At 33.7% G+C, this 21,833-nt stretch overlaps 1 protein-coding gene across 1 annotated transcript in view; it reads left to right on the forward strand.

Annotated features, from left to right (window-relative positions):
* LOC111053721 (cofilin/actin-depolymerizing factor homolog) overlaps window positions 1-21,833 on the forward strand; it is a 34,379-nt gene that overhangs the window by 4,111 nt on the left and 8,435 nt on the right. The window contains exon 2 of the mRNA XM_022340641.2: window positions 19,986-20,109. Coding sequence (XP_022196333.1) covers window positions 19,986-20,109 — 124 coding nt within the window. The remainder of the gene's footprint in view (window positions 1-19,985; window positions 20,110-21,833) is intronic.

Genomic DNA, 21,833 nt, shown 5'->3' on the forward strand with positions numbered 1-21,833 from the left:
TAGCCTACTATTGAAAACTTGAAATTGAAACGTTAGTTTATTTTGTTGTTGCGTTCTCAATTATTCATGTCATGCTATAGAATAAAACAATTGCAAGTTTTCTCTGGTCATGATATGTTGATAAAGACAATGATAAATCTATGAACAGCGATCAACATAATAACCTAAAAACAACAATGATGCCAACCTCTGCTGCAGTTCAAAGTACAATACTAAAGAACCATTCAACTATAATAATTGATTAATTCTCTGTATTGAAAGGTATAGTTATAAAGCATTAATTCCAAGTTGTCAATAAGCTGATAGCACTGCCCTTTTAATGCAGTAAGTAGCTGACTAGTCTCTAGTGTTGAACTTTGGTGAATTTAGTTATGGGCTCAGTGGAGCAAATCGCTTTGAGTCATTAAACTATGATTTGTAATGTGTCCATTGATAGAGGATTGTGTGAATTGCATTCGTTGCGCATTCTATCTTCAGTCTCCTCCGTCCCTCCCTTGCTGCGTCTCATCCTCGTGTACCTGATGGCAAGTTCATTAACAATGTTTGGAAGTGCGTTAGTTGTAGTGGAATGACATGGGAATGTCTATTTATAAATCGGTTTTGCATTTCGTATCGCTTTATTTAGTAGAACAAGTGCTGTTTTTCGTCGATAGAGTGGTGTGAGTGGAGTGGAGAGTAGTGAGTGGTGAGAAGTGAGAATGAGACGGCACTCTTTGGATTGTTGCCCCGGCGCGGCCATTCAACCCAGCTTCCCAATCCAACGCAAAGCTACACAAATTATGATGTCACACTCTTTCCCAATACATTCTATTTCCGGTACCATCAATGTCAATCAAATAATAACTCCTCAATGGAGTTAGTATACCCTCTGAATTTATTTATTCTGTCTTGTAATTTAGTTCCCAATGCTCAAAGTTTCTCCAAGTTGAATAAGTTTTATAATATTTTGTAAAATACACTTCGTTTAATAGTAAGTAGGTAATTGTTGTCGATCATACAATAGTGTATGAATACATTTGTGCATGTGTACAATAGTGTATAAATACACACTGAATACATTTCAGTGTCAGTAGAAAGTGATTTCTCATTGTGATGACTGATGGAACCACTCATTGTTAGGTATAAAAATTACTGAATTTTATCAGCAGTTGATAACAAACTATCAATTTTAGTTTCTATTTTTAAGAATGAATCTTTTGTGAAACTTTTTGACTTCTTCTTAACCCCTCATAGCCTGTCATCCTTTGTACCAACCCCTCCCTTTAACAACATATTGTGTAAGTCTATTCTATCCTTCATTGTATTAAGAGGGTGGCGGTTGCCCTCTTGCTGCCTATGTTAATGCATAATTTCAATTTTATTATCTGAGTCCAGTTTGAGTTGAATGTATGAAATAACACATAACTATAATGTAGTTACTATAATAGTTGATTTTTCAGTTTCTGAGAACTCTTAAAATCTTATGTTGTTTCGTTTTGTATTTAGATTTTTGTCATATTGACGGTAATTGTAAGCACTTGAATAGAAGAGCTGATTGAAAATGTCATGTCAAGCTAAATGAGAACTTTTCCTCATTCTCAGTGGCCGCTGACTTTGGCTCTTGAAATAGATCGGCTTTTGGACCCACACGTTGTGTAAGTGCTACAAGGGGAACCTCTTCCCTTCTTGTAGCCTATTTATTGCTCTTTCTCATTTTCACTCCATAAATACTGTGATCAGTGAGATCACTATTCAAGTTTAAAAAAATTTTGTTTATCACAGTTGATACGTTATACTATTTTTGTTGGAACCGATGAATTATGATATTATCTGAGCATGGGATAAACTATTTTCTATTACAGCTTAGAACTTAGGTTAGTTCATCAGCCTTTGTTTTCGATTCCCAGGTTTCGGCCATTCCTAGAATATAAAATATCAAGAAAATTAATTAAAATTGAAAATGTTTGTGAGTGAAGAAGAGTAGAAGAGTGCTGGGCCGGTCGGTGTGATAGGGCGGGCACTTCCTCCTGTTTCCGGTCACGTCTTGTACACTTCAGTCAGCAAGCCAAGAGGTAGGCCTACAGCCGTACACCGTACAGCTCACAACAGAAGATTGCTGTCGAATTCATTTTCCCATCCGAGTGATTCACACAAGACCACTTCTGCAGTTGCGGTTGCTTACTGCTTCCAATATACTTTGATAGAATAACGGGTTTTTAGTAGTGATATTCTTTTGGTATCTAATTTTTGGAACCTTGAGTAATTGTCAATGAAAGTAGGTTGTTTTGTGGGTAGCGTTTTCAGAATATTGCTGGTCTCCTTTCTTTTTTCGGATTCATCTACTGCCTAAATGTTAATTTATTCTATTTTAATTGGAAAGCTAGCCATAGATATGTGCTTTGCATATCAGGAGCTGACACATTAACTCATTATTGAAATACAGTATGCAAGTCTAATGGGGACCTAAGACCTCTTGAAAGAGCTAGGTATTTATAAATTAGTCACTAGAAGTTGTAACTACGCTATTTTCAATAGTAGACTTGTAAAAGTAAAATTCATTAATATAATTTGAAGAAAAAAAAACACCAAAAGTACATTATTATTTGAATTAGAGAATGTTTTGATGACTCGTCCCTGTGCGCGGTGGAGTCACAGAAAACCAATAAATACTTTCATAATAAATAATATGACCAATATAAAGAAAAAACAAATATTTAAAATTATATAAAGATAATTATGATGAAAAAAATGGTAATTCACAACTTTCTTTTAAGATAGATTACCTATTAATAAGTTGGCTAATAGATGTTGAAATGGATGAATGCTTGGTGGTTTGTTGTGTGAATTATGACAGAATGACAGTGAAGTAATATGATTGGAATTGTATTTATGGATCAATGAAAAAATGTATTAGAGAATGACAAGGCTTGACCTTGGATTCTTTTACGGGCTATGTTTATCAGGATTACAATGCGGTGCCGTTATCTTGTAAAGGCCAACATTATGCAGTGATTGTATCCGAATTTGTATACTAACCGTCGAATCGATTAAGGAAAGTGGAACCGTTCTCAGAATCCTTTATCTGTGTTAGATAGAATAATAGTGAATATAGAGGTAATTCCATTTAATCCAGAATCCACCAATGTACCAGTACACTACAATCATTTTTCAACTTCCACTCTTATTGTTATCTATCTATACTTGTTATATTATCTATACTAGTAGTTCTGTGAATAGTAGACCTCACAGAGTTTTCTCATCCACAAGAGTATCTGATGTAACCTGTTTGAAATGTTAACAAAGTCAATTCACGTTTGAATTTGTATTCCATATGATATAATTCATCCAGTTCCGTGATAATGTTTCCATCTGATGAATAATTATTTGTATATCTAGAGTGAAAAGTACTGTTTTTCTCCCTGAGGGAGAATTTTCCTGAGGGAGAAAAACATTTTTCACTCATTTTTGATGTACACAACATTTTTCCTCCACATACATTTTTATAAAAACTGCAAATAAAATAATTTTTAAAAACTTACGTGACCAGTAAAATGTGTTACAACATAACCTAAAAATTGAACAGCTGGCTTGTAATCACACAGTTCACCGCCTACAGCGCTATGCGCTATCTGTCGGCAAAAGTTGTAACAACAATGGCCGACCAGTAAATCAACAACCCATAAAATAAAACTAAATATAAAATGAAAATGACAAACAACTATTCTTAGCATTTGATCCTCTGGGCTCACAGCCAGCCTCCAGTTGGTGTCCCTCTTCGTTTTTTTGTGCACCAACCAATGCCACCAAACGATCAAAAAGTGGCTTAGACATTCGGAAAAATCCTTGAATTTGATAGGAACACTTATGAGCAAGTTCGCAACAACGAGGGAACTATGGTCTCCATCCCTGATCAGTGGGTGTACCCAGTATATTTTAGTCTTTTCTTTTTATTCCACCATGACAAAACGACCAAATCGTCATCGGAATCCATCGTGAAACTGACAGGAAAACCGTTTCTATTGTATGCATGCGCGAGTGAAACTGATTGCATGAAACAAGTTTCATGAAACAAGTTTCAGGTAACATGTTTCATGCAATCCGTTTCACTCACGCATGCATACAAAAGAAACTGTTTTTCCGACAGTTTCACGATGGATTCCGATGACGATGTGGTCGTTTTGTCATGGTGGCTGAGGAATAAAAAAAAGACGAAAATACTGGGTCCACCCAGTGATCAGGTGCAGCTTTTATGATACACCTTTTACGATGTAGCATTTTCATGAAATTTGACAGGTATGTTCCTTTTTTAATTGCGCGTCGACGTATATACAAGGCTTTTGGAAATTTTGCATTTCAAGGATAATATGAAAGGAAAAAGGAGCCAATATTAGAGTAAAAATCAGACTATAGAATTATTCATCATAAAAAAGCTGACAAGTGATTACACAGATGTGTGGAGAAGCCAGTCTATTGCTGTATTTCCATAAGGTCTATAGTTTCAATCAGGTACTTATGGATGAGAATACTGCGTGAGGTCTACTGTTCACAGAACCACTAGTAGAAATATACACGGCTTCTCCAGAACATCTGTGTAATCCACTTGTCAGCTGACTGATTATGAATAATTCTATAGTCTGATTAATCCTAGACTAGTAAGTTCTGTGAACAGTAGACCTGTCAACACCGACGTGCAGTTGAAAAGGAATATTCCTGCCAAATCTCATCGAATTGTATCAAGGCGTTTGGCCGTAATCGCGTTACATAGAGACAGACAAAAGAAAATCCGAGTTAAAACGTAGACCTCACTATGTTCGGTCAACTATACTATATATCTCTACTCCATAGAGATTGCTCGGTTTGTGTGTTCGATCATCAAGTCTCAACTAGACCACTGATGAATTTGAAATGTTGTACCAAGTTTTTGAATGTACTGGAGATGGTTTCCATCTATTAATTTATTCCGCTTACAAACATAACCTTCATTAGGACGAAATAACTATAAAATCTTATATTCTCCAAAACTTCGTACCTATTACAATTTCATTCACCCTGGAGCGGAGGTTGTATGTTCAATCTCACTCTGAACTTTATAAGAAGCTTAACATTAATGAGAATTGTCTATCTAATACATTATGTAAAATAATATATATATATATATATATATATATATATATATATATATATATATATATATATAGATTATACATCAGAAAAGGAAGACCAGTACGATGATTCATTAATCACTTTCTTATATATTCTAGTAAAACATGTATATTGTTGATTTGATCTGCTAGACGTAGACATCATCACTCTGGTTATTGTTGAGATCAGTGGATATATGTTGCAGTTTGCAACAGTCATGATGTGTGTGAGTGTGTCTGGGTGCGTGCGTGCATTACAAGAGGAAGCGTTTTTGTTTCTCCTTATATGGAGAATAAGTCGATGCTATTTGCAGATAGCGTTGGCCTTCACCGCGTTTCCCCTCCCTTGTTGCACCTTTCCCCCTCATCATTCCAAGCCAAAGGCAATTGACTGATGGCGGTTGGTTCATTCGGGCCTCTTCTCCAATAAGGAGTCTGTCTAATTGATTCCCTCTAGTGAAACTAGGAATTTGTGGAACCGATTTGATGCGGACATACGCTTTTGGGAATCTTGGATGTTTGAAACCTATCACTGATTTTATTTGTCCTTGTACAACCATTCAGCTTTGCTGACTGATCTTTTATGAAGTTCTGATGCTGCTTTCACTCGAAATGAGTGTTTTCATTTAACTTGATTATTTATCCAATTTCTATTGTAATAGAGTTTGTGATCAATAATCGTATAACAACAACCAAACTATAGTACCTCATAATTCAATCTTTAATTTTGGTGATGAATTATCAAAGGAATACTCCTGTGCTTCCATGCTCCATGTGAGGAAAGTCTTCCTCGGTCCCTGATTCCCCAGCATCACCAATGAATGTAGCAAATCAAACATGTTTGGTGCACCTTGATATCAGTAGTGTAGGTGTAGATGTTGTGTAAGATAAGTTAATAAATAGTGTGTCATATCAATATGACAAGACTCCATGATAACTGACCACCATAATATCGTTACCTATAGTGAGGTCCACGTTATAATATCAATGGAATAGATGGATCAACAGCGTTGTCAATTCTCTGCCTTGCCACTGCATTCTATGGAAGATAGCTGATAACGGTATATCTGATATAATATTGATCGTCCATTCTTTTTAAATTAATATTTCATTCGCCAAAAAATATTCAATGAATTCATAATACATTTCAAAAATTAGGGTTTGAATTTCAAAAAATGTATTGTATTTATACTATTTCAACATTGTAGAAAACGATCTGGCAACGTTGCTGAGCTAGAAAAAAAAGCGTTATCTGATTTGTCGAAAGATAGACAAGCATAGCAACACCAATGTTAATCAAATGCTGCCATTATTACGTTGACCTCACTATTAGTGCAGGTGTAGATGTTTGCAATATAAGTTGATAGTATTGTCATATCGATATTTCATATACAATTATGATCTAACTTCAGAGTTGAAGTATTTTTTAGAATTCTGTTTTGTGTGCGTATCTCAGTGCAGATTTGATTATCAGGCAAAGTATAAATCCCATCGAGGTCATAAATTGAAAATATATCTACTGAAATACTCAGTTTTCTTCAAGCTGAATTATTCAAGAGAATAATTAATTCGATATAAATTATAATGATTTGTTTAAAACAGCAGCTCTGTAGTTGGAATATAGTTAATGGAGAAAGCATATACAGTACTGTACTGTTTCAGATTGAATGTTTTTGGAATAGTCTTTAATCATAATTATTTTTAATAATCTCTCTGATGGCCAATGAGTTTATTGACAAAAAATATTCATATTTATTATAATATACATACAAAAGTTGCTAATAATAAACTAGTCCTCATTATGATACCCCACTATATAATAATATGTGTCTGGGTGATCATAATATTCTTTTCATGTTAAATAGTCTGAGGAAAGCATAATACTAATTCACTGAGGTAGAGATTGGCGTAGATAGAAATGTTTTTATCCGTATGATCAACTCTATGTACAGCATTTGATGATATTTATTCAACTAAATTTTTATACATAACTAATTACATTCATAAACACTTTCCTTATCTAGAGTCATTATTCGTACTTCCATTAAACATTTATCATTTGGAGATGAATTTATATAAGGCGCCACAAACTGTATCGTTAGTTTCATATATTGCACTACTCCTCTATTAACAGGTATACTTTATAATAGATTTATTATCAATTGGATCAACAAATTTCAATGCAAATAACTTGGAAATGTTGAATTCCGTGTATGATTCGTCTTGTATGGAGAAAATAAGGAAGAGAAGGTGGTAGCTGCAATTTGATTCTGTTTCATGATGAACGATTACAATTATTAATACCTTGTCATTTGGTATGTTGTTTTGGGACTATGTGTGGAAGATACGACAGGCATGATTGGACGATGTTGAATAGTACTATTAACACACGTCATCCATCCATCCATACCTGTCGCGTGGCGATATCCACCTTAATAAGGCAAATGAAATGTGCCCCTCTCCAACGGGGCCAAGGTCTCTCATTTCCCCAGCGATGACATTTCCTTGGTTTGCACGTTGCCTTTTTAAGCCAGCCGCTTGAATGGCCTTTCTATTCGATGCTGCTCATGATACAACTTTCAGTTGTAGACATTCATTTGCCAAAATTTCGCCCATAATTTCCTATGTATTTTTTATCAGGTATTCTGTACAAATTTTGCGAGACTTTGCATATTAAGATTTTTAATACATTAGAATTAGATTCGTTGACAAGTCGTTCTATTTTTCAACCCATTCATAAACAAAGTTTTCTAAACAGCTTCATTTATCTGTACTATTGATCTAGATTAGATTTATAATTAAAAATGATTGAGAAAACTTACCCTTCTCAATGAAATGTATTTACTATGTATTAACTCTCCTAGACTACCTCTTTGGTTGCACTCTTCAAACAAAGTTTGAAAATCATGATAATGATTTTGTTAAAGTTGGAATTTAGCAATTTAATTTTTAGTTGTACGCCTACTAAAGTTGAAGCAGTATTATTGGCCCATATGAATAAAACCAGAGCAAATGCTCATGAGCAAGAGCATGGAGCATAAGGTTTTGCTCATAAGCAAAAGGTAGAAGCAAAAGCATTTGCTCATTTTCATATGAATAAGCTTTACCTTATATTCTTACCTTATGCTCCTGAACTCTGGAGCAAATAAATGCTCACGTATTTTAAAGATTGTTCATCAGCTGATTCGCTTTTGTAGTCTCACTTTGTTTTTATAGTTTACGGAAGCGCTAAATATGCAAGTAGGGGGCATCGCTTGTGTTTGCGTCGTCTGCTATGTTTTCTATTTATGAATAGTTTTAGGTTAGTTGAGTTTAGAATTTTGAAATAATAGCGTGAAAAAATGTCATCTCTATAATAATCTCCAGCATATTCTTATAATATCAATAGCTTCTTATAATCGTCTACACTCTCATCTTCTTAAATGCTTATTTCCTATTTTGTGATGGCTATCTTTATATCAGGTATCTTTTGTATTTATCCTTTTGTATGAATAATGGTGATATATATATTATCATGGTTGAATCTAAAAAGAGTTTTAGAGTTCTCAACTATTGGTTGTGATCGTATCTGATATAGTTTCCTCTTCCTCATAAGAATTAGTTGAGCCATTTTACTATGAGCAAAAGGTGATAAGCTGCTCTAGACTACTCACCTTTTTTTGAAGCATTTGCTTCAAAAGTTGAGCAAATGTTTAATTTGCTCAAGTTTAATTTGCTAGTTTATTCATACAATTTTGAGTATAAGCTTTTACTTTTGAGCAAATGCACAAACTATTTTTTTTATGAGCCTGAGAAAAAGGTTTTGCTCACGTTTATTCATAGAAATTGAAGCAAATGCTCCATATTTTAGAAGTATAAGCAAATACTCAACTTTATTCATATGGCCCAATGTAGTTGAAGTATTGAGTGAATAGTTCATATTTTGTTATCTCTCAACATTGCATCTAGGGACCAAAAATAATGGTCAAAGCTCGTCTATTCAATCCTGATGGAAAAGTGTACAATACCCATTTAAACTAGGAGCAATGTCATTGTCACAATATAAATCATTTAGATTCAACAGTTAACGTTACTAACACTCTTTTGACGCGTTTCTATAAAAAAACTTGGATTAAATCACTTTCTCGTGACTAAGTGATCAAATCATTTCGTGCGTAAAATCATGACTAAAAATGTTATACCATCTGTATAATTCAACCAATGTTGATCTATTTTATGAAATTAGTGAATTTCAAAGTTAATATAAATTCAAGTCAAATTAGTGAAATTCAGTCTGGTCCGGTTGTGAATAGAAGACGATTCCGAAGGGTTTGTGCTTGCTGGGGGCCGGCCATATGCATCATCTACGTTTACTGCTAAGCATTGATTACATGAAGATATGGTCGCATTTATCTGAATTGAATGTTATTTTTTTTTTTATTCATTTCATTCATTCATTCTCTATTCATTTATACAATAAGTACATTATCAAAATAATAGGGAGAGGAAAAATAAGGTAACCTTGTGCTATTCCTCTCCCACATTTAGATAACACTTAGGGCCGGTTTCCGAGCTCGGGATTTAGCTAAGTTCTAGACTTTAACTGGCTTTAAACTCTGGAGTCAAACTCTGGAAAATTGGCTTTCCGAGAGAGAGAGCGTTAACGTAGTTAAGGACTTGAATAGACTCTGGACTTTAGAGATCATGTTAGACCCTGGAGTTTATAATTTCGCTTTCTGAGTGAAGGTCTTATAAGTCCAGGACTTGAATTAGATTCTCGCCTCTTTCCGAGTCAAGGATTTATCAAAAATCGTCAAGTCCAGGACTTGAAACAGCGTGATTTCAAACCCTCGACTGGGGTAGGGTCAGAAAATTTCTAGGGGCTAGATGGAATAGGGGCGTAAACCAAGTTCTGCCCTTTTTCCGTTAAATGCTTTTTTGGAATCTACGTAGTTTAGTTGGTATACCTGCAAAGTTTCACTCTTCTTTCTCGAGATCATGACGTTGATTTTTAGGAGGCTATGTTTGTCAGCAGTTCTAGTTTCCACAGTCTGTGATCAGAGCTTTCAGCTTAGGCTTTTGGATTGGTTGTAAACAGAAATGCTTCATGATTATTATGCTCTAATACGTTATACTTTGCTTTTGAAATCTTAGAATTAACTTTGAGTAATAGAAAGTATTGGAACTTGATTTTTTTATTCTATTAAACCTACGTCTTTACCGATACCTGAGTGATAACCAAAAGGCATATTTTTTGACAATATATTAGCAAAGTCTCAGGCAGCTACCACTTGGGTTATTGATATTAAGATGTATATAACTTTTTTTCTTATCTCATAAAGGCCTGTTTCGAACAAATTTTCAAAGTCCAGCAGACTAATACCATTTAGGTTGTTATAACTTTTCTGTTTGTTATCATTTATTATTTATTTTTGAAAAATAAATTCAATAAATATCATTATTATTAGGCTTTTATCTATTAATCATCATCCATTCAATTTTTTTATTATTTTACAGCTGAAATATAATGCAGTCTCAAATGACTGAAACTGCCCTTCTTCCATTCAATGTGACTTGAATGGAAAAAGGTCAGTATTGAGCTGTTGAATGGAATAAGGGCAGTTACAAGCATATTTTAAGCATTCAATATAGATTAACTGTAGCTTTATAAGATATCAAACTACCATATGATACTAGTTCCAAGTATTTAGAAAAAAACCTCTCTATTTTGAAACTAGTTGAAAACTTCAAGGCCCATTTTCTCGAAATCCCAATTTCTGGGTTACGCCCCTATTCCATTCAACTCCTCTTAAATTCAACTGAGCAAACACAATTCAGTTATTGTTTTGGAGTAGATAAAAAGCCAAATAGATATCATGGAATACCTAAATTATTTGGATTAGTCCATCTAAATTCATAATTTATATTCTGCAAGTTCATTTTGGAATAAAATTGTATCAGAAATATGCTTAAAAAACTTACCTCATTTTACGACTGTGACATAACCTAAAAATGTTCAAGCAAAATAATACAAGGATTGCCTTGGAATTTGTATTCCAATCTGAATGTTATTATTCAATGTCATATTCAACATATTATTAATAATAATAATAATAACAATAATAAATTATTACTCCAGTTTTTCAAAACAAATACATTTTTAAACTCAATAGCCTAATTAAAATGTTATTCCAAAATTACTGGTTAGGATCAATGATCAATAATAGCATAACGTAAAATGAAATGTTTATTCATTCACCTTTCAAAGGTTTTGCTTTGAATAGGCCTACAAAGAAATTGAAACGTATTTTTTCGCCCAACTTGGATGTAATGAGCTGGTTTTCGTGCGTCATATGGAGGCCGAAAATGATTGTTTTTTGACCAGGCCGGTAAAAGTTTTACGGCCCTAAAATAACCTTGAAGTCAGCTGATTCTGATTTGATGTGAATGTGTTTACAAAATGGTTTATGAAACTGAATCAGTTTATGCTTCTAGAAATTGAATAAAGTATTTTTTCTACAACTGTGCGTATAGAAAGAAATTACACACTCAATTCTCCTCGTAAAACAGCTTATTTCTGAGGAGAATCTATTTTTTCCCTCGCTAACCATCCGCGCATGCGCAGTAGATACACTTTACGCTCGCAAATCATTCGCGCATGCGCAGAAGAGTTTCTTTACACTCCCCAATCAGCTGATTGTAAGCAGCTCGCCAAAAAGTCAGATCTTGACCTAAAAAGTCGGTAATTGTATGTAACTCCACCGATATAAGTAATTTAACAGGTTTGGGCAGTTGTAGAAAAAATTTTGTATGTAATTCGCGCGTAATGCTTCTTTATTGCTCTCCGCTTCGCGTCGCGTGATAACTGTTTTGCGCGAGCGATAAAGTCGCGCATTACGCTCTTAATACATAAATAGCTATTTTCGCCCCACTTGGATGTAATGAGCTGGTTTTCGTGCGTCATATGAAGGCCGAAAATGATTGTTTTCTGACCAGGCCGGTAAAAGTTTTACGGCCCTAGGGCTGTAAAATAACCTTGAAGTCAGCTGATTCTGATTTGATGTGAACGTGTTTACAAAATGGTTTATGAAACGGAATCTGTTTATGCTTCTAGAAATTGAATAAAGTATTTTGCAATAAGATACTATCATTTTTTATTTGGATGTATGAAATACAAATAAGATATTATATAAACTATTCAAATTCAATTTTCAGAGTAGGATAGAACTTCTAACCTAAACTGCCGAAGTCGACGACAACAAGCATTGTTGACATTGACATTCACATTGGGCAAATTTCAAGTGTGCTAAAACAGCTGATCAAATAACTTTTCATTATTTGTGTTTATTATTCAATAATATTAAAACATGTATAATAATATCATCTTATTGTCATTTGAAAGAATAAAAAAGTATAAACTCAACCTCCCACATAATTGAACATAATTTTTTAGGTTATTTAGACAAATCAGAATAAAAAATAAAAATACTTGGACAATTTCCTGATATTCAGATTACCTCAGATTTGCTAGAGCTATGAACTTCCACTTCTGCTTTCGGAAGTGCTTAATAAACAATTATTCTCATATATATATATATATATATAATATATATATATATATAATATATATATATATATTGTTTATTTTTCTGTGTGGCGGAAAATAGTGTTCGCACCATGGGCAAAAATGTTTTTCTGGCTCTCAATCTTTTCTAGTCCTCGGCCTACAGCTTCGGAAACACAGTTGTGTGTGTGTTTAAGTTGCATTACCACGAGCTTAAGATTTGAAATATCACTAAATGTGAATAATAATGGGCTATGTGTTTTCTTTTTCAATTGCTTACATGTTTATTAAAATCATTAAGTAGAACTATTGGCTTTTCCACAGTTTATATCCAATGCTGTATCTCGATTGTGCCAATATATTATTGGATTTATTAATATGTGCCATATTCTGCACTTAAGGGACCACAACTATATCTGTATTTTAAGTGGCGTACCCTGTGCTTAGGTGACCACAAAACTATATCTGTATATGTGACATCTTCTGAATGAATTGAATAATAATATATATTATGTGTAAATATAATATTATTCTTTGTTAATATTATCTTGATAATAATATAATTTATTGAATAAATTTAAAAATCAGCGATTCCGTTAACTCCAAATAGTAATCTTGCATTTAATGATTAGGTAATGTAAATTAATTAAAGAAAAAGGAATCAGGTAATTTAAATATTATAATTATATGTCCATATGACTGGAAATATTACGAAAGAATTCATGAGTTTGGATGAATCTTTTTTTAATTCTACCGAAAATAACAATATTGAGTTTGCGTGCCTTTAAGATATATAAAAACCTATTAATTAGAATGTTTCACATTCCTTTCAGCCCTAGGTGCGAAATATACTATTGCAATGAGATACTATAAATTTATTTGGATGATTGAAATACAAATAAGATAGTATAAACTATTGCAATTCAATTTTCAGAGTATAATAGAATCCAACCTCTAACCTCATTTGGTACTGCGTTTGCCACGAATCCTGGTGGATAATTTTGGAACTACTTGGGCAATTCCATTGGTGCTGAACGTTTTTACAAATAGTTTATTATGAAACGGAATTAGTTTATGCTTCTAGAATTGAATAAAATATTCTGAAATAAGATACCATCATTTTATTTGGATGAATGAAATACAAATAGGATATTATAAACTATTCAGATTCGATTTTCAGAGTAGGATAGGACTTCTAACCTCAACTTCTGCAGTCGACGGTAACAAGCATTGTTGACATCCAGATTGTCCAAATTTCAAGTGTGCTAAAACAGCTGATCAAAAAACTTTTCATTTTGTGTTCGTTATTCAAGAATCAAAACATTCATAAAAATATCATCGTATTGCCATTTGAAAGAATAAAAAAAGTATAAACTAAACCTCCCACATTAAAACATAATTGAACATAATATAATCTTTTAGGTTATTTAGACAAATTGAAATCGACCCAAACCCAGCTTAAGTACTGCGTTTACCACTAAACCTGGTGGATAATTTTGGAACTACTGTACTTGAAACCATTAAAAACAACCTATGCTTTCGGACATGTTATTCATTATCTAAATTTGGTAACAGAATAGTTTTGGGGTATGCATGCCTGTTGTTCTTTCCCCATCTTATTTATAATATGATTTGTAATTGTATCCACTGAAAATGAAAAAAATAAAGATACTTGGACAATTTCCTGATATTCAGATTACGGTACCTCAGATTTGCTAGAGCTATGACCTTTCAGTTTTGTGCCTAATAAACAATGGTTGCTTCGCAACAATTTTTATTCAATTATTTATTGTTGATTAGCGCATTCCGAATTTTCAAAAATGCTTGAAGATGACGACGCCCGTGATTTTCCAAGTGAAATTTTAAAAGAATCTGAAATCCTGACTGCAAATCTTCTACCACTAAAATCAAGAGATAGGTACGATAACGAGTATTCTTTATTTTGTATTCTTTATTTATTTTGTCAGCAATACCTGTAGTGTGGCAAAAAATATCGTTCGCACCACGGGCAAAAATGTTTTTCCGGCTCTCAATCTTTTCTAGTCCCCGGCCTACGGCCGCAGACTTGAAAACCGATTTCGAGCTGGAAAAATCTCATTTTCTGCTGTAGGTGTGAAATATACAATTCCGGCTCTCAATTTTTTCTAGTCCTCGGCCTACGGCCGCAGACTTGAAAACCGATCTCGAGCTGGAAAAGTCTCATTTTCGGCCCTAGGTGCGAAATATACTATCACAATAAATAGTTTGAAGAGCATGCTCATTTGAATTGTCCCGCTGTAATCAGCTATTTTCGTTTTGCTATAATGCCAACAATACAACAGCAAAATATTGTGAATTTCCCTCTCCTTTACTGCGTTAAAGTCCTGGACTCAAATAAGTCGAGAACTTGATAGACTCCGGAGTTTAGAAGATAAAATCGTGACTCAGAAAGTCAATTTAGACCCGAGAGCTTATTTTAGTCCTAGATTCTGTAAGTCCAGAACTTATAGATCCCGAGCTCGGAAACCGGCCCCAAGTGCGAAATAGGTTAAGTCTTGTAGCTCTTGTATTTCAATTTTATTATTTTGAATTTGAATCTTATATTCCGAATTAAAACGAACAGTTGTCATACATATGTGCGAGTATTTGAACTTTTTATTTGTGTCTATTATCCAAAAGTATCGAAATATTTCAAATAACATTGATATATTGTAATTTAAAAGCCAAAATCCATCCTCCCTAACCTTCCCTTTCACCTTTAAAACCTAATTAAAAAGTACATTTTAGGTTATGTTCATACACTTGACAATTTAAAATATCGCAGATCTGTGGCACTTTTGTTCATATACTAGACAATTAAAATATCGCAGATCTGAGGCAATCCCAAACGAACAGCTTATTTATATATTTTCAACTGAGATTGGTGCATATTATGGGTCTCAATTATTTTAACGTCCTGTCCGTTTACTACAGATTCACATACAATATAAGAATGAAATATTGGTTATTCATTTATGACGTGAATGTTCATCTTTTAAGTGAACCCATTAAAGTGGGGTTTGGTCGGTTGGTTTGCCACTTGCCTGTTGGCGCTGGCAAAGCTCCAGACAGAGCAGAGCAGAGCAGACAACAGGCTCTCAACTCTCAACCATCGATTTCACCCGGCATTTAGAGCGCTCGTCTCCCCTAATGAGCTACATCGCTTCCTATTCCCAACACAAAAATACACTTTTTCTCTAAATTTTTAACTTTGAAGCCCTCTGTTCTCTGCTGACGTAAAGCATTCATTTCAGGAAGTTTATATAAAAACTAGAAACTCTGAAATAGTAAGTAATACGACAAGAATGGATGGATTTGGTTCTTCAAATACAACGTTTTATAAGTTGTCATTCCAAACTATTATAAGTTGAAAAAATACTCCTATCTGTATATCTTTGTTCAGTATTTCTATATTCACTGAAAAGGGTTCCTATCCTAATCTCTTCAATTGATGTTTACACATTTACCTTTAATTACCTTATATGCATTTCAATAATTATCCTGATCACATCGTCAAATCAGCTTCAATGTAAAAAATTTATAATTGCAATTATTATTGTTGGAATCACAATCATTCCAAGTAGTAGCTGCACTGTGGATTTGATAAGTCGTTTTAATGTCAGTACTTTATCTAAATTCTAAAATATCCTCAAAGAGCAGGTGTTACTAGATTAAATTTAGTTTCATGATTCCATGCTGATGTTAAAAGTATTAACTACTGTGATAATTTACAAAACTATTTGATCGGGCTATTATCTCACGTAAACTTTATCTCAATTTGAATATTGGACCATCCAGAAATAGGAATAGAAATAACTGCTTCCTTCTGTCAAAAAGTCAAAAGAGACTTCAAGTCTCGCTTTATCACTAGTTTTATTTAAATTATGTTGTGCAGGGTTGCAATTTTTTATTTTTAACAGAATAAAATTCAGTTATTTCTTAATTTTGAAATAAAATCTTGGAAGACGGGTAAATTCAATTAGTATCGGGACAAAGAATCTCAGTGCTCTGATGATTTCATGGAACACTCACTCCACGTAAGACGTATGAGAATTGTTGCATTTTCTATATAATTGGATAATCTTTGTTTCGTCATTGACAAGTCACAAAGTAATTTGATAGATTCTCAGTTCATGTTGTGACTATAAGTCGTTCTAAACGTGTATAACTCACAAAAATACACCGCAATAAAAAACCGATTACAGGCTACATGTTTGCCAAAAATTGGAGCTTACGGAATTAGAACCACCTCCACAGTTTGCAAGTTGTTGAGGATTTTTCGCTGTCTTCTTTTTGAACACTATCTTGAAGTTCTAATTTCCTTGGTAGTCTTGAATATTGAGTTTAGGTACAGTAGTAATTTTTCATGTTATTTTCTGTTAATATAATATACCAAGAATGAAGTGGAGGATATGGAAAATAATTTGCTCCTGAGTTCTGATTTTGGGTGAGATTTGTAATGAATCAAATTGCACAAGAAGACCTCTATTGATTTCACCAAGATCATCACCAGCAGAGGGAGTCCCTCTCATCTGCTGTAGTCAGTTGTAGCGATCATGCTCTCTACGGTCAAGTTATGTCTGTATTCGTTCCTTCATGCAATACTATTTTTGCGTTCTTGCTAATGCAACTGGCAAAGAAACGTTTCCATTATGGCTTCAAATGCTGCATACTGATTCTTCTAGTTTGGTTGGCCACAGCAAATTTCTATTGCTACAAACTATTCAATTCTCGTAAATATTATCAGCTTGTTTGTGAATTAATAAACTCTTTTAATGTATATAATTAAAGACAATTTTAATTGTTCTTGTACTGTTTATTATGAGTATTACCATAGAGAAAAGATAGTGTAACTTGTATCAGTTGTCTCTGGTATTACTACACTGTACCAGTGCTGTTTGAGTGTGCTCACAGTTGACTAAAAGCACGCAACATTGCTCAGCTTGCTGACTCACCCAGCATTCAACGGCTGAAGTAAAATTCTCTGTCATTACCTGTATTGTTAGTTGAAATTCCAAGAATTATTTGCGTCTGGGTGAGAAAGAATTGGATGACTAACATGGACTGATTCAATTTCCTTGTTTCGATTACCGGCTTGCTGTCATAATTTTTCTTGCAACTCTTGAAGGTTGGGAGTTTTTACATGGGAACCAAAGGTAATTTACATAACTTTGGTATAACGCCATCTTGATTACTTCGTAATGAATTTAATCTCTTCCACTCTTCAACCTTAATATATTGGATGATTCACTCCAGGATGACTTTCTAGTAAATTTATTTTCAACTTGTAATTAAAATTTCTAATTAATTGAATCTAGATACACTTTTGTCTTGAGTTCATCACAAATAATGTTATATTGGCTCTATTCGTAGAATACACTTCAAATACATATTTCATCAGTCATCCTGCCTATTCATGTACATTTACTACAAAAAGTAACTTCTCTGAAGTAATTGATTTGCAGTGAATTAGAGTGACTTGTAAATTATTGGCAATAACCAATTTGAGTGATGTATAAAATGTATACATCATATTATTTAATAATAGCCTAAATAAAAATTTATCTAGATTGAATCAGACAATATTACTCATGAATCACGTAGCGTTGAATTAAATTTATTTCGTTTCGTCTTTCATTTTTATTTTATTTATTTAATTTGTTGTCGATAATATGCCTTGCGGTATTTTATCATTAATCCGCCATTAGAGAAAAACCATATGCTATCAAATGAGCAATAGCTCGGTTACTCCGAATGGGGTTATTTAAAAAGGAATCATTTATTGATCTTTAATGTGATGAGTAATGATTTAGGTTGACTGGTTTAGGTGGGTAACTGTTTAGCGTTTGTTGTAATTGTTAGGCTCAGGCTCAGTTTGTTAGTTCGGGTTATTCCACTTCTTTGTGACACAGTGATTTACACTCTAGCAATTGAACACCAATTCAACACATGGCCAACGTAGGATTATTTGGATGAATTTTGGGGAAAATATATGGAACTATCTACATTAACGAATGGATAGGATAGTCTGTGTTTAATAGGAATTGAGCCATTTGCTGCAAACACTGTATTTGATACCATCAAGTAAGCTTATGCTACTCAATGGAGTTGGTTGAAATATGTGCGCAATGTGAGGAGTTTTCAGTGGGATAACAAGTTTGAATGTCTGGTGTTGTGGAGTATAGCATAGCACTGCATTCGGCAGTGTCTAGTCTGGTCGGTTGTGCGTTGATAGTAGGTGAATGACTCACAGCTCACAGCTGTCGCTCAGGACCCGGCTTTGATTTTAGGTTAGGCCAGCCGCTGGTGGAAGTGGTAGGGGGACGACCGGCTCAAATTGATCTCGGTTGAGGGGCCGGCTGCCATCATCATCATCATCACCATCGACCCTTGCGTCATCTCACTTTATATGTATAAAAATAGTAGTAGTACACTACTATTTGCTGTCTTTCTGTCAATGGCTTATATTCGTTATTAGAAGATTACAACTTCAGAGTTGAAGGGTTTTTTCCTTGAATAAAAATGATACATTATTTCTTTCATATAGACTCATACTGCGGGTATTATTATTATTCTCTTGTTTTGCACCAAACCTCCAGATTGATCCTTTCGATGTATAATTTAGTAGGCTTGTCTCACAAGGATCTTGTGTGTAAATAAATAAATGTTCCCTCCATACTGGTATGTCGTCTCCTGCCGATTAAAGCTTGATTCTCACATAATATTAGTGCCACTGAATGTGACTGGTGTATTATTCCAAATAACTTCTAATGGAACTTTTTATACTCGGTTGACCGTGCTGAGTGTGGGAATAGTCTAAATCAGAACTCATGCATGTTAATATTTTTACTATGCCGTACACTGATACTGATTTGTGGGAAACCAGCTTCAATGTTCTTGGTTCGGCGTGTATGATTTATTGGTTGGAAATAATTTGATTGTAAGAGAGCTTTCATTCACAAAATTATTACAGTTGGTTTCTCTCTTCTAATTCAGTACTCGTTTAGTCTGATGCTTTGAGTGATACCATAGAACTAAGCAAAGAGCCCTTACACCCAAATTAATGTTATTCAAATGCTTAATGTGGCTCTTCTTCATTGTACAGGACTTGATGGCACTATTACTAACCTACAACTGTCTCTCCACCAATTAATACATTAAATACATACATTGTCATTAATAAATTGATGCTGTGTTTGCTACATGGTGTTGCCTACTGTATTGTTATGTATATTATATTATACAACTTTCATTCACAAGGGTATTGATATTATGTAAGTAATAATATATTTGTTTGATTTCAGGCTTCTGGTGTGACAGTATCAGATGTTTGTAAAACAACATACGAAGAAATTAAGAAAGATAAGAAGCACAGATACGTAGTCTTTCACATCAAAGATGAGAAACAAATCGATGTGGAATACATAGGTGAGATTTTCGTAAACAATGGAAAATGTTTAGATCAATGTTATACGTATTTTGTTGTAGGATCTGGACAGAGGTCCAGACAATCTACGGAATCTAATCGTTGGTAACCTTTGTCTCAGTGGACGAGTCGTTTGATCTGCACTGTTCTGCATCAGTAAAATTAGTTCTTTCAACTATTGAAATTTGTAGATTTGGTAGTTCTAAATAAGGAGTAGATCTGAAATCAATTGAAATTAGGAGGTTTATTGAATCAAATTTATAAAATCACATAGACATCTATTATTGGTTGAATCAATAACCAGTGATTCACAAAATTAAAGACAATTCACATTAGCATTGCATGTTGGATTATGGATGATGAGAAATTTTGATAATTAAATTTCAAAATATATTCATTATTCAAATTTATTGTATAATTTACAATGTGAGTATGGTCACCTATTGTTGAAAGATCATTGGTTGCCGAGACAAGATATCACAGTGTTCAACAAACAATGCATTTGCAAGAAAATTATAACATTATTCGCATATATAAAATAATCCGAGTGAAATCGGAATTATAGAGTTAAACATCCTATACAAATGAAAAAGCATTATGGTAAATTTGTAGCAAAATTTGTTTTGAAACATTCTTAGAAGTTAGTAATTGAAAAACATTGATTCTTTGTAATTTATTCCACTTTATTTCATTTCTAGCAGGTGACCCGTGGTCTGCAAGAGTCTATTTAAAGCCCAAAACTATTAAATTTAGTTTTATAGTTCCATGCTGATATTGAAAGTATTAACAACTGTAATAATCTATACTATAATAATGTAAAGAACTGGTTTGTTTGTACACGTACGGCACAGGGAAATTATGTTTGACGCATCATCACGTCTGCACTACTGGACTGATTTACTTGAAATTTTGCATATAGATTCTTAATTAACCGACGATGGTTATGTAGGCCTATTTTCAAGTCTTCAAAATTTCATTACGTCAAGTTTTAAAATAGACCCTTGCGGGTGCTCCGCTTTTATCTTGAGTAAACTTTGTATCACAGAAACAATTTTTTATTTTCAAAATTATAATTAACTTAATTGATTAATATGTGAAAATAGGCCTATAATCTATTAATTTGATCGGTGAATCAAGAATCTTCATGTAAAATTTCAAGTTAATCAGTTCAGTAGTTCAGACGCGATGATGCGTCAAACATGTATTTCATATCCCGTAAATGTATAAGCTACTTTCTCCCTTTGAATACACTATTTTATCTATGATCACTCAAGCTTCGTTTTCATTACCACAGATTCAGTGCTGCAACATGACTAGAGATCGAATGATGGGCACTTGTAATAATGGAAACGGTACACAACATTTCAACTAGGGAGTTCCTTGTGCCCGCTCAATGTTCCGCGGCGCAAATGTTGTTGCGGATTCGTATTTCGCAATTGATTACTCACCTATTTTTCTCTCAAATTCAAACTTACTTATAAATAAAGGTAGAACGATTCTGTTTTTTATTTGGATCCAGCGCCCCCAAAAACTGCATGCGTAAGTCAGATTTCCAAAAATACCCAAAAATAGGTGATTTTTGGTCATTTTAATATATTTTTAAAGTGCTCAAAGTCTCTAGAGAAAGGCCTCACGTTAATGCTAAGTTAGCGTCTACGTTTTTATTGCACCCACTCTCATGCAGTTTGCGCCAAAATGAAAACAATACAGGAAAAGTTGTAAAAAT

This window comes from Nilaparvata lugens, chromosome 3 (assembly GCF_014356525.2).
Source record: "Nilaparvata lugens isolate BPH chromosome 3, ASM1435652v1, whole genome shotgun sequence".
NCBI classification, from domain to species: Eukaryota; Metazoa; Arthropoda; class Insecta; order Hemiptera; family Delphacidae; genus Nilaparvata; species Nilaparvata lugens.